General features: G+C 38.9%; 1 protein-coding gene across 1 annotated transcript in view; it reads left to right on the top strand.

Moving 5' to 3' along the window:
- Positions 1-14,668, top strand: part of Erich3 (glutamate rich 3) — a 106,760-nt gene that overhangs the window by 31,731 nt on the left and 60,361 nt on the right. The window contains exons 4-7 of the mRNA XM_023718305.1: positions 1,850-1,921; positions 3,630-3,758; positions 8,200-8,358; positions 12,993-13,211. Of these exons, the coding sequence (XP_023574073.1) occupies positions 1,850-1,921; positions 3,630-3,758; positions 8,200-8,358; positions 12,993-13,211 (579 nt within the window). The remainder of the gene's footprint in view (positions 1-1,849; positions 1,922-3,629; positions 3,759-8,199; positions 8,359-12,992; positions 13,212-14,668) is intronic.

The raw sequence follows: 14,668 nt of genomic DNA, 5'->3' as shown, positions 1-14,668 counted from the left end.
TTGTACTTTCAGGGCATAAGAACCCCACCAAGACAGGAAAGGGCCTTCAAGTAGGAAAACACATCTGGGAGGATGGTGTCCCAAAGGCCAGGAGGCGCTTACAGAACACTTAAAGAAGGTGGGTTCCATGAAAAGGAGCTATGAGGTTTAACCCAGAACAGGACATGGGTGACCTTGGAGAAGGTACTGTCCGTGGTGCTGAAGAGGACCGGGCTATCTGGAGCGCTGGAAGTAAGAGGAAGATTCAAAGTGATTGACAGCAAATGTAATGAAGTTTGGTAATTAGTGGGTGAAAGATCAAAGAAAGGAGGAAAGGAAAGGGAAGTGCTAAGAGTCTTGAGGATACTCAGGTGGTGGAGGACTGGGTCTGCAGGGTGCCCAAGACCGTAGAAATGACTCAAGATTAAAAGCAAATGCTCTCACATCCATCTCAATGGCTTCAATTGGAATTGTAAGCAGATGTTTTTTAAAAACTCTGTTTTAACTTTAAATTATAAAAATATGGAGGGCTGGGGAGATAGCTCAGTTGAATAAGCACTTGCCTGGCAAGCGCAAGGGCATGAGTTCAATTCCTGGTTCTGCAAAATAAATAAATAAATAAATAAATAAATAAATAAATACATACATACAATATGTGACAGCACCTTTGGAAAACACAAAGGACATATAACAAAGGAAAATAATCACAGATAGTTCCTATTCTCAGACATGACTGTCCTCCTACATTTTTTTAGTTTCATTTTTTTCATGTTTATGCATTAAGAAAATCATGTTATGTTATGAGAAGGACATGATTTCACAAAAACTCAGAAACAAAAAACAGGAAGTTAATGTCAGATAGAGCAAGATTCAGATTACAGGTCTTAGCTGATCGAATGCATGACCTTGGGCAAATTTCTGATGCTCTGCTTCAGTGTCTCTGTTTGCAGAAGAGACTTCTTGGTGGTTAAGACCAGGGGGTCCCAGGACGCCACAGGGACAGACAGAGACTCCTGAGTGGAATTCCAATAGCACAAGAAATAATATGAAGAACCAACAAATGGAATTACAACAAACTAAAAACTTCACAGCAAAAGAAACAATCAGCAGAATGAAGAAATACCCTTCAGATTGGGGGGAAAATATTTTCCCAACCATTATTTTGATAGAGAACTGATATGAAGATTATATTTTAAAAACCCCTAAATGACCTAATCAAAAATGTGCAAATGAACTGAAGAGACAGTTCTTGAAGGACGAAGTATAAATGACCAATAAGTACATGAAAAATGCCATCATATCATATGCAAATAACTTCTTGCACAAGACAGTTACATGATAAGTTTTTCATCAATTAAATTGTATTTCTACACAGTTTTGACATCTCCTTTTTCTTACATTACATGCGTTTTCCATTTTTAAGAACAAAATTCTTGTAATTCCCATTTCAGTGGTTGTGTCCTACTTCCTTATAGGATATGCCAAAAAATTTAACCATTCTCTCCAAAACTTATTTTACTTCTGCTTATTTGTTTGGAGAAAAGAAAAAGTATTGTTTTCTGATAGCATTCTTGTGTATAAAACATACACAAATTATTACTCAGCTTTCCCCCAAGACATAGGAGCGAAACGTACTGCTTAAAGGGCATGACTACTTCAGATGCCCGATATATATATTTGTAATTGGCTTTTTGAAGAGTGGTACCGATTTATATTCCCACCCGCACACTTAGGCAGGTGGTTCTTCTCCATCTCAATGACAAGAGGGATAATTGAGAGGTTAGTTGGCTATTGCGATTCTTTTCCTCTTAAATGTTTTTCTTACTCTTATTAATAGGATTCTCTCCTCCATTCTTTCCTATATGCTTAGCGTTACCATCAGCTTGAAATTAAAAGGAAACTGGAGACATTAGTTAGGAGGGAGCGGATCCAGAGAGCCAAGGTAAGGCATATGTACTCTCATTTATTCATAATATTATTCTGTGATTGCAAAAACCAGGGTCATGTGACTGAAGTTTCCTAAGGTTCCTTACATTTGAGTAACACACAGTTGAGGTCAAAGAATGGTTCTATTGAGTCTAATTTTGTCAGTCTTCATTATAAATGACCACAACAAAATAGAAGCTGTATGAAAAAATTTAGTAAGGTAAGAATCTTTCTAAGACAAAAAAAAAATCAAAAATTTGCTTCAGTACTTTTTTTTGTGAAAGAGCCCCAAGGATTTTTGCCTGGCTGAGTATAAATAGGTAGTACTGTTCCAAATGTAGTGACAAGGAGAGTACTGTGAGAATTATACAATGACATGTTTTCATATGACTGTCACCTGCGAAAATTATGGTGGGAATGATCCTCTATAGAAAAAGAAAGTAAATAAGATTTAACATGTTTTGTACTTACTTTTGTACTTGATATGCCTGCTTTAAAGTGAACTTATGAGATATATAAATTTGAATCAAATGATGAGAGATCCAATTAAGCATATTTGAAAGATTATAGGTTAGTCTGTCAGTTTTATTCAATTTCTGGAGCCATTCAAATCAAATATTGCTTTAATTTTCAGTGTAGCATTACAGATGTAGTACCTAAGACATGCTTCACAAACCGAAGAGCATTTGTAAAGCTTCTGCAGAATAACTTGCCATTTAAAACGAATTTTTTCCTTTTGCCCGATGGACTCAAATCAGTTTCATCAGGGTCAAAAGAGAATCGCATTACAAAAATGTTGGTAAGTGACTGAAGATAGCTCGGTGTTCTTTTAAAGATCAGAAGAATTGAGCTGTAAAGATTTAAGATAAATTCAGCTTTGCTGATGTTGTCCTATATCAGGGACTGTGCTACGGGTGCTATCATTTATCTGCTGAGATGTTGATAGGTGAAAAGAGTTAATAGATGTAAAGAGTGAGTTGCAACATTTAAAGCCAGGTTACTGTGTATCTCTAGTTTTCTCTCCTTTCCAGGTGGCCAGGCACAGAAACCTGTGGACACAGGACTTGGCAGACACTCGCCGTAGTGGTCGAGTTCTTCCCTGTAGGATTTTTATTCATTATCATTTTCTCACATAATTGCAGTTGGCAAAAAAAAAAAAAATATTTCAGGTCACTTTAATTTCATATGCAATCTTCTTTCCTTAGTAGCACTATTCTTTTTCTTATATCTTTTTTTTTTTTTTTTGGCAGAACCAGGGATTGAACTCAGACCCTTGAGCTTGCCAGGGAAGCGCTTATTCTACTGAGCCATCTCCCTGGCCCCAGTAGCATTATTAAACTTTTTCTGAAATAGAAAAGTGCTACTTTCTGATAGTCTCTACTGATCAGACGAGTGGACAGCCTTGTGTTTTTTGATAGTGACCAGTTTAAAGCAGATGCATCAACTCTGTTGCTAAAATGGAGAAACACTGTTTTGGTAGCTGTCTCCCTGTACAGTTAAGCAGATTCACTTTCCTGCCTTTCACCACCACCACATGCAGCTCCCTGATGACTGTGGAAACCTTTTCTAATTGCCAGCGTAGGCCTCCAGAGTAGAATCTTTGAAGGAATGGTAATGGATGTCTTTGGCCTCATAGTCAATCTTGAACCTGTTCTGTGTTCTGACCCAGCCTGGATGACGAATGACTGCATGCGTCTACCCACCAATTCTCTTTTCAATTTCAGGGGGAGTACACAAGACATTCTGTTGAAAATAGCATAGCAGTCCTGTCGCCTCACCCACCCACTGGCCCAAAGACACACCGTGGTCATAATATTCTGGTTAATGAAGGACATTCCAGTCCATTAACACTGGTGAGTTGTATCACAAGTCCTCACCAATTAATTTATGACTTTCTACTAATCTCAGAAATAATGCTCTCTGGGAGCACGCCTGCATAATTGTGTGAATCCTGCTGAATGAAAACGTACTCTTAAGAATGAAGAAAAGCTATAGACTTACATCTGTTCAACTTTCCCTACTGAATGTCCCCTCTCTGATCAAAATCTCTCCTGCCAAATCCATTTCTTCTTGCTATTATTAGATTACTTTTCTTGAGGTGCAGATTACTTATTACCATTTGCATGACCTGCAACCTTCCCTGTGCCTGTATTACCTAAAGAGATGTGCAGATTTTCTCATGTGACATTTGAAACCCTGAAGCAGTGATGGTGAACCTTGTAGAGCTTTCAGTGATACGAACAGGCTACTGTGGCACTCTGGTCAGAGCTGTGCCACCCCTGTCCTAAACCATGTGATCTCAGGATGGCTACTGCAATGGCTATTTGTTTCTTTAGTCTCCTATAGTGCAGGAAAGTTGGACCATGAGTTTTTTCATACATGTTCTATATTTTTAACCACTCAGTGTTGTTCATCTTCACTCTACTACCATTGCATCTCTGCAAATCCCTCGGTAACATATTACATGTTGGGTAGATACCGAAGTTTGGACTTCTTTTATTAAAAGTATAATGAAATGTATGGAAATTGTATTTGAAGACGTTGGAGACTGGTTGTTACTCTCATTTTATTCATCTATAATTAGAGGTAGGTGCTATTTACCCAAAAGAGGGTAAGGTGCTTGAAATAATAGTTACAGGCAGAGATTGGTTAAACATTTCCTGGAGGCTAGTGTTTAAGTTATGGCTCAATTTCCTGGTTACATCCTTATTCTTGGTTTGTGTAATCTAATATATTTCCTTGTTTACATGGACCCTTTAGTGTGTTGCATAATAGTTATAGAACAATCACAGTGCTTTTCACAGGATGTTGAAGCAGATTCATCATGTCTAGTGTTATGCTTTGACATTTCTCAATGGGAAATATATTTTGATACTTCCTGATGAACAGCTGAAGTGCAGAAAAGCAACCATCCTTCCTTTGTTGCTACTCTATTTTTGGGTTTGATTTATATGTATGAATAAACAAATAATTCTTTTATTGGCTAGCAGTTCACTGGATTCTCAAATGCTTAACCCAGGTGAAATAAGAGGAAACAATTAAGTACTGCTTTCTGTCTTACCACCTGTTTCAGAGAGGAAAAACTCTTTAAAAGCTTTCTTTTCAATTTTCCAGCTGAATACCCTCAATAAATAGTTTATGATACATCCAGGAGATCTTAATGTGGAAGGAGTGAGAAAGTAATTTAAAAATTACAGGAGACATTGACACTAGCGCTGCACAAGTCTTCCTGTGTGATAAGTCAGGAGCTTCGTTTGGTCACCCCTGTGGTGCTCTTGCACTTGAAGGGGTAGCTTTTATGGTCTTAGAGCTGTATTTCCGTTTTACAGAAAACCCCTCTTTGCTTTCTTAACTTGTATCCATATCCTTTAAATGTCACTCCTGACCCCAAGTGAGATGAAGATAGATGATACTGCCATCAAAAGAAATTCTCGAGTGAATAAAGGAAGCAGCTGATGCATCCTCTGTGTGGCTGCTCACAAGTCTTCACAAGAGCATGCAGCCCTTTCTCTGAACCGCTGCCATTAAAACTGTGGCAAGTCACTTCCGCTAATTCTGTACATTCTAGGAAATTTCACCCTTGATGCCTTCTATGAATTAGAAATGCTCAGCTGAGCTGCATAAGCAGCAGGTAGACAGTGTCAATTCACATTCCGGCACAGCCCCCATGTGATATTTATTCCAGGAAGATGTATTCCAAACAATTTAAAATATAGCAAATTTAAGGTAGTTTCTGATGTGAACTACAACAGTTTGTAGCTCACAGCTGTTAGTTAATGGTGCAGATTTGTTTTTAGAAATAAATGTAATCAGTTAAACATTTGACTGCCGCATTCATCTAAATGAATGATATTTGTATGCAAATGCAAAGGAGTAAAACTCGGAGTGTAACAGCCGATAGATCATGCTCTAGTTTGCAGTAACCTGCTTCCTTGAATTCCTACATGAGATTTTCCATTCACTTAGATTATGTGAAAAGAGGAGGTCTCAAGGTATGTTTGCTTTTGGTTTCAAGACAGTTCTCTTGGGTGACCTGATTCCCCTGTTCAGAAACCTCTAGCTTAATTCCTCTTTGAGGATTTTAAGAACTTTTACCCTTCGGTCCCTATAGGCTTATATCTTGTTACTTTAAATCATGCGCCACTGTAGTGATCCACCTGGGCTGGTTTGTATGTGGAGCATCATTAAATGGAAGGGCCTCTTCTGGTGCCAAAACACAGATTCCTGTTGTGTTATTCGTCTACCAAATTTAAGGTCTTGCCTTCAGCCATACACAGTGGGATGGTTTATCACCATAGAATACTCCAACGTGAGGGGAAAAAGTGACAAGAGAAGTTAAGGACACACTTCTCATAGGGCATAAAGCAAAAGTTTCATGTATCACTTCTCACATCTCATTGGTCAACAGTGAGGCGTGCATTCCACACCAGTCACAAGGGATTCTGGGAAATCCAAGCCTTATTTATGACAGCCATATTCCAAGATAAAAATTCTATTACTAGTGAAGAAAGAAAAATCGATAACAGGGGTATTATCTTTGCTACTTTTCTCATATCTTGCTCACAAATGGCTGTACTTTGATGTTCAAATTTACCATTCTTCTCTGATTGTCCATTTTCTTCACATGTTTAACCACTTGGGTAAAGTCTGTTTCTGTGAAGCTTGAATGTTTTGTTGGCTGCATTGGCTTCCTCTATTCTAAGAACTTTAATTCTGAGTTTTGTTGTCAGGTATTTTGTTGTCTTTTTGGCAGTATTTGTATGATTCCTTTGACACTAATTTTCTTGTATTCACTATTAATTCCTTTTTATCTTCTTACTAGGTCTATGGTGGGAATTCAGTAAACACTGAATTAAAAATCAGAGATTTCACAGTGGACAATGTGTTTCTCAAATGACATCAAGACTAGTATTTGGGAGTACATGCCACCTTATCAACATTTGCAAATGTTTTACACATATTTTTCCAGGATTAAATATCTGTTGCTTATTATTACTTTGAGTTGATGTGCAATACTGTCTTCATGAATCATTTATATATCGCCCTTCTTATACCCTCTTAGCTAAATATGCATGTCCTACTCTTGAAAATTTTTCTATTATCTTATTGTAATAGAAGTGGGCCAAAGCCTCATTTCTTTCCTCACTTTTGACACATTGCTAATCTTTATACTAAACTTACAATATTTTGTTGATGTCCCCAAAAGGCACTTGTGGTGCTCCATGCTGTCACGTTTTGGTATTCACTGCAGCGCCTCCTTGATTGGAAAGTGGCTCAGTCGGGAGCCCAGCAGGAAACAGATGGCTCACGCAAATGGAGTAATTAGGAAGTGTTTAATAAAGAAACTATTTACAAAGATGCAGGCAGGGTTAAGGGAAACTAACTAGGGCTGGGAAGCCTGCTGGGGGGCAGCACAGTGCAAAACTGCAGCGCACAGGATGAGGGGAAGGGGAGGGGTTGGATTCCACAGCCAGTAGGTGTTACCCATGACTGCCAGGAGGCTTCCAGACAGCAACAGTGGCCTGAGGTAAAGGCACCTGGCTGACCCATTGCGGCCCACAGGAAGGAGCCCAGGGGAATAAATGCCCGATGTTGTGGCCCTCCTGTTCTCCTTGGTGGAATCCAAGCTGCAATTCTAAGGTTCGCTGGTAAATTCCTGAAGGGGCCCTCCCAGAGCAGAGCCAGGCAGGTGTATGGGAGATCTACTGGGACACGTGGAAAGTAGTTGACAGTTACATTTTTTTCATTTTTTCTTAATATCTCCAAGAATCTGTTGAGTAAATACTAATACGTTATAGTCGAGTATCTTCCTTGCCTCTTGTCTGCATTTACTTCTGCGCCGATCTCGAGGCTTAATGGATACAAGGTACAATTTATTTTGAAAATATTGAAACAGAAATGAGTCCATTACAATATCCTTTTAGATCTCTGAAACGGGAACATTATTCAACTTAACATTTAATGAGCAAAGCCATTCTATGCAGTATAAATTAAGGATTGTCAGCGAGTTTACATTATGAATAAAAATACAGGACTGTAATAGAGGACATCTCCTTTGCCTAGAATGCTGTGTAATTGTGGCATTTAGTTCTGTAGAGGATTGCAACACCATATGTTTTAACAAATACTTTGGGTCACGAGGGTATGTATAATGGAAGGACATAATTATAGTTTAATCTGTTCTGTAAAAAGGCACCATTAATTACTCTAGGCAATTTGTTGCATTATTAATTGGTTCTGGAAATATGTCAAGATACTAATTTAAGTGGAATTTTTTCCCCCTTAATTGTCTAGACAGCCCCTCGACCATACACCGCCCCAGGAAACATGCAGCCTCAAATTCGATTACAGCCTCTTCCCCGTAGTGCTGCGGTGAGGACCGTTCCAAAGCTAACTTCGGGATCCAGATCAAAAACTTCATTGCTGGTGAATGACGCTCCATTCCCCACTGGGGTAAATGTTATTTTTAAGGAACAGTTTTATTCTTGATTAGAATACATCACAGTCTAAGATGTTATGTTCAGTGAATCCCCTTGCTGAATTTCTGCTGTGTGTTTATTAATCATGTACTGTGTACTTCTGATGAGATATGTCTGACTAAATGAAAAGCCTAGAAAACCTGTGCTATTGGGTAGAAAGCATGAAGAATAGGTTTGCAATAATTTATGATGATTTCTTAAGTTGAAAAGCTGACTGAAAAACAAAGAAGAAAGACCTTATAGCCATACATGCCTTCTACCAGAAACGACTCAGTGTCAACTCTCCAGATTTGAAATGCATGAAATCTAGAAGATGAAAATTTCCAGGGCTAGGATTGAGTTTGCATGCCGACTTACTTGGCCATCGGTGTATGAAATTGCTTCAAGCTTGACTCTGAGATGACTGCATATAGAAGGAAGAAAGTCCATCTATAAAAAATGCTGAGTTAATCACACCCAGGAGTTGAACTCTAGTTTCCTTTGAAGGTCCTGTCCCAGGCAATTCTCATTTATTTAAATACAACCCCAGAAGATGCTGTTGCAACTGCGAAGTGTGAGTTCTTTGTGCAAAGAAGGATAATAGAGACACCACTAAGCAGAAAGCATTTTATTTGTGTTTCTAACGTGAAGAAGAGACATTTGCCTGGGAAAGAAGGAACTTGTGTCATGAGTACAGTTGTTGTTAGTTGGAAAGGGATGGATTATGCTCCACTCCTATGGAAACACTAGAGATGTGAAATTAAGACTACAATATGTTTATCTTTAGCTAACAGATACCCTTGACATAAGAACATTAATTCAAATAAATAAACGTGTTTCACAGTAAAGGTCTAAATATAGCTCTAAAAGGAATAACCAGTAGTTTAATTCATTTCATATGCTTTTTGGCTTATGTCACACTAGTCACAAATGGTGTCTCAGTTCATTTAGAAAGAAGGAGAAATTAGTCCAAAAGTGGTGGCTCTTTGTTTTTAGAAAACCACTCAGAGCTAGACAGGAATCGGTTGGGTCAGAAGTTAATTAGTTTGGCTTTTTCTAGCATCTAGTCTCCAATCGAGGCCCCAACACACATTACCACTGAAGCCTGTGTGTAGGAATGGGCCGGTCCAGGGGGCATTGTCTCAGGCTGTCTAAAAAAGCCAACAATAGGAAATCAAGATAGGGAGCCGATGAGCACCATGGGTCATTAATTCAGGAGATACTGACCAGCTCCAGCTCCAGGAAGTGCCTCTCCTGAAGGCAGTGCACGTGGGCAGCCAGGTCATAATGGGAAGGTTGCCTGGTGAGCATGGAATCAGAATGAGGAGGTGCTGGTGCTGTGAATGGAATAGGGCCAGGCCTCGCTGTCTCGGCACCCACCTCATCTTGGGAATGAGCTTGCCTAAAGAACCAGAAAGCTGAAAGGCCTCCTGCGTCTTCCAGGGATAACTTGCCATTAGGACTAGAAATATTCAGTGTCCAATGGGTAGGATTTCCTCTGCCCCAGCTAGTACTCAGATGAGTGCTTTCCTTATCTACCAAGGTGCTTATATTTTTTTTAACTCTAATAATTATTAATTCTACATTGAATGATACTTTTTTTTACATAAGGCAATGCTATCCACTTCTTAATATCCAGGTTCTGCTGGATAGGGAGTGATTTTCTTTTTTTTAATTTTCAGTTGGTTTTCCAAATCTACTCTAAGCCGCTGGATAGATTTGCTACTAAATCTACATAGCAATTCATTTTCCTGTTTTCAAGTTTTTGGAGTAAGGGTTACTGCACGATCAACACTTAATGGTAGTGTGTAAGTGCTGACAAGATAGAGATCAATTCCATGTTAGTCTGAAGTAGCAACACTCACTTTTCATTAAGTAAATATTTACTAGGCTCTTACTATGGGCTAGGTACTGGTGATAGATCAGTTATCAAGGCAGACAGGAGAGACTTACTGGGAGTTTATAGTGTCATGCATACAAGCAAAATGTACTTATGGTGAGAAAAGACTTGCTATTTTTTCTTCCGGTGGCATTGATGATGAAAATATTTAAATATTAAATTAGACTAGAAATCCCTAATGAAGTGGTCTGAATGGCTGCTGAGTGTGTAGTGAGTACCTTCTACACTCATCACTTTTTCAAGAGTAAAGGATCTGTGTGGGAAGGATTTATAGGTGCAGTAGATAAAAGCAGGGTGGATGTTGCTTCGCAGCAGCAGTGAGGGGTTCTAGGCAAAAGTTATTGGATACAAAACAGACCGGTTGAGATGCAAGTAAAAGTGATTGCATGACTGGATGTGGCTATCCTCCGAATGGGAGTTTTCTGTGCATTGTTGGTAGCAGTAGAAATTGGTACAGCTCTTTGTAAAGGAGGCTGGGAATATCTACCAATATAAAAGAAGGTGCTCAAGGCTTTTAACATATAGGTATTTATTTGAAGAATGCATACGTATGTGCAAAAATAAATTCAAGGGTAGTTTGTACTGTCCTGTTTGAAATAGTGAGCAATTGGAAAAAAAACTTTCAATATGTAAGAATATTATTTAAATACATTCTAGTATACTAAAGCACATTTTAGAAATGTAGTAGAATTATCAGTAATTGCATGGAATGGTTTCCAAGAGCTAAGTATCAAAGAAAAACATTTTTTAAAATGATTAAGCCATTTCTAAACAGGGCATGCAATTTCCTCATTCCTGGTCAGAAACTAACTAATACAGAGTCAGAAATACATTCAAAAAACTCTCCACACCACAGAAATTCTTGATTCACTGACTATTACTCCCATTTTTACCCTTGTTTGTTAATTTCACGATAGATGCAACCTGTTATAGAAAAAATAGAAAATAGAAGCAGACAAAAATAAGAACATAGCACAGTGCAATGTCAGTCAATGACAGAATAGTAGAATTTTTTTTTGTCTTTTTGAAACAGGGTGTCCTATGCAGCTCAGGCTGGCCTCAAACCCACCGTGGAGCCCAGGTTGATCTCGAACTCGCAACAATCCTCCTGCCTCAGTCTCCCGAGTGCTGGGATTATCGGCATGTACCGCCATGCCTGACATTAGTAGAATTCTTGATGAATATCTATTCAAACCCTCTTCCATTCACATAGATGTTTTCTATCAAAATTTGGGCTAAACATATAAATTTAATCTAACGTTACTTATTTAGCAATAAAAATGTTCGGAGAATAACTTCCTTGAGTTAAAAAAATATTAAGCATTTCCTCAAAACATGGTCAAAATTAACTTAAATTGTAAATGAAAACATGAATATGACATAAATTATGTTTTAGAGCAATAGATAATTATAAGTAAGTTGGTATAGAGTGGATAAAAATGCTTAAATATTCTTAAAAATTTTAAAAACTGCCCCAGATAGATAAAAATGACCAATTTGAAAATTTAGAGGCTTCTATACTGATAAACATAATTATTAATTTGTAGAGTGGATTAAGATATAAGATAATCATTCTGAATAAAGAACTGAGAGGTATAACCCCATTGGTAATAGTATAATCAAATTCTTTCAATTATATTGTATTTAATCAAAATCCCCACATAAATTATTATAAAGGAAATTCATGACCAAGCCAGGGTTATTCTATGCTATGACAAAATAGTCTCCTCATCTTTCTCTTTATAGCCTGGTGTGAATTTTTCATACAAACAAATGAACTATTAATTATCTTCCAATGGATAGACTTAAAATTTTTTTGATGATTCAGCTGAATTTGTTGTACATGTGTGATTGCGCATGCACGTGTATGTCTATTATAAACCTTTATATTAGTGCACTTTGTAGTTATCTGTGTTAGGGTTGTTATCTACCAGTGAACTTTCTAGGTCAAAATATGGGCATCTTAGCATTTTGAGAAACATTCCAATTTGCCTTCCACAAAGGTTGAAGTGACTCATGCAAACAGTGAATGAGATTTCAATTTGCTTACTTCCTGCTAATAAGAGTATCCTTATATCTGGGTGAAATCAGAATGTAAACCACAGTATGTAAAAAGCACATTGCTGAGTACCGTGTCCAATTGTCTTTACAACACTACAGACTTCTAGATTTTTAAATCATGTAGTTCTGCTGTATTCTACAAGGACTTGATGGTTTGTTGAGGACAAGTCCTCCAACTACTCTCAAAGTATCATTACTATACATAGGCTAGGAGTATATTGCATAAAGTTAGAAATTTGTGAATATTCCATTTTCTTTTCTTTTTTAAATATGCATTTTGTCATTATAAGGTCTCACTATGCAGCTCGGACTTAAGTGATCCTCCTGTTTTCAGCCTCCCCAGTGCTGGGACTAGAGGCGCGCCCCACTAGGCCTGGACTCTGTGGCTTGTTCAGCATGCCCTGGGGGCGGCGCTGGCATGCACACGGCGCTGGGGATTGCACACTGGCCCCTGCGCTTGCCTAAGTCTGCTGAGCTACGTCGCCAACTCCCTCCATTTTCTATGGCTGTTTCTCAGCAGGCCGGAGTGCTCTGGCTTTGTCTGTGGCTGTCAGTCGTACCTGTTGCAATGTCCTGCCTGTCATGTGTGCTTGTCTTACCCAAGGCTGGCTTACGCTGGGTCCCTGCCACAGCTCCGGTGGTTCTTACATCACTGAATGTGATTACAGGGCAAGAAGGCAATGAGGAGGTTCAGGAACTCCACAGACAAATCACAGAGAATGGATGCATACCAACTCCCAAACCTTGAGGGTTGCATGATACCCATCCCTCCACCACCTCCTCCTCAAGATGGCAAGCTCATACGGGAAAGCAGATCAGAAACGTGGAGAAGGAGGAGACTTCGTCCAACCACTGCTCCAAATGGCTTAGAACCTCTCTTTACCAAGGTGACTACAGGACAAATTAGATTATATTGCATTGTATTTTCATTGTGTGGAAGAATTTGGAGAAAAGTAACATGCACAATGCCCCGCATAAGGAAAAATAATAATCTAAGTGTAACTACAAGTTAATATTTTGTTTATTTGTTTTAGTACCAGGAATCGAGTGAACTCAGGACCTTGCACTCACCAGGCAGGCTCTGTGCCACTGAACTATATCCTGGAGCCCCTAACTATAAGTTTAAATGAATCTGAAACTCAAGATCTAAATAGTTCAGATGAGTCACTAATTTGGTACAATTGACAAAACTGTAAACCATGTGATCAAATCTAGTTTAAATTATAACCATTTCCAAATAACTTATTTGCTTTAAATTGCTCATACAGCATATCGTTAACACTTAATTTATGAAAATGTGGGAAATTAAATATACCAGGAAGTGTAACCTATCCTATCAAATCTAATTTTTTAACGATTCAGGACAAGTTAGTGTATGTTACCTAGGAAAATAACTTTCAGTGTTGAGACTATTTCCTGAAATCATTTCCTGAAAATATTGTTGAAAAATATCATAAGGCCAGATGAACTTTATAGATTTGGGCTGCTAACAATCTAGACTTCTTCAATTTCCATTACGTAGATACAAAACCAATATTACTTATAATGAACTTTTGTGATTATTGGCTGGCAGCTGGGTCCGAAGCACCAGTAACTATCAGGGAAGGAAACACTGCCACCACTTAGGTTCTGCCTCCTGGCTCTTCTGTTCCAGTGACTTCTTCCCCCATGCCTATCTTTCAGCGCCAGCAGCTGTTCTCACCTGTAACCTCATAAAACCAGGAGTGTGTTTCTCCTACATGCTTTAGTTTCCTCTTTTAGGCTCAGGTTTTTTGTTTTTTTTTTTTTCAGTTATCTCCCTTGGGTCCGTGTCCATTGCAGCCTTCTAAACCTTTGCCTGCCTATTGATCACTGACCGTTCCCCAGCCCAAGGGACCTTGCCCACTGCCGTCCTCCTCTCTCATTTAGTCATTTTAATTTTTCTCCAATATTCACCTCTGTCTGTCAACATCCCCAGGCCTTACACGGAGAAACAAATCCTTCCCTCCCCAGCTGTCATGTTGTCCTGACTGTTCTTCCCTGGAAAGTTCACTGAACTATCCTGTATTATGGTAGCTTCCTCTAAGACAGCCACAGCTGACAGCAGCAGAGCTCCCCTACCATCTTTGGTGGTCAGCTGCAGTTCCGGCCCCGGGTGGAGGGGCAGCTGTCTGAAGAGCTGGGCAGTGCTGACCTCAACACAGAGGTTAACGGAGCCATCAAGTGATTTTATGGTTGTGTTCAAAAGTGGTACACGCCCCTCACTTTTGAAGTCCACTGCCACAACAAGTTCTAGCCAAGCCTGACAAACAAGGATGGACAGCATTAGCCTTTCATGGAGCGAACAATGAGTATTTGGAACAAT

The sequence above is a fragment of the Octodon degus genome, unplaced genomic scaffold (assembly GCF_000260255.1).
Source record: "Octodon degus isolate 3935 unplaced genomic scaffold, OctDeg1.0 scaffold00057, whole genome shotgun sequence".
NCBI lineage: Eukaryota > Metazoa > Chordata > Mammalia > Rodentia > Octodontidae > Octodon > Octodon degus.
The sequence above is the reverse complement of the archived record's forward strand: the minus strand, read 5'-3'. Positions and strand labels throughout refer to the sequence as shown.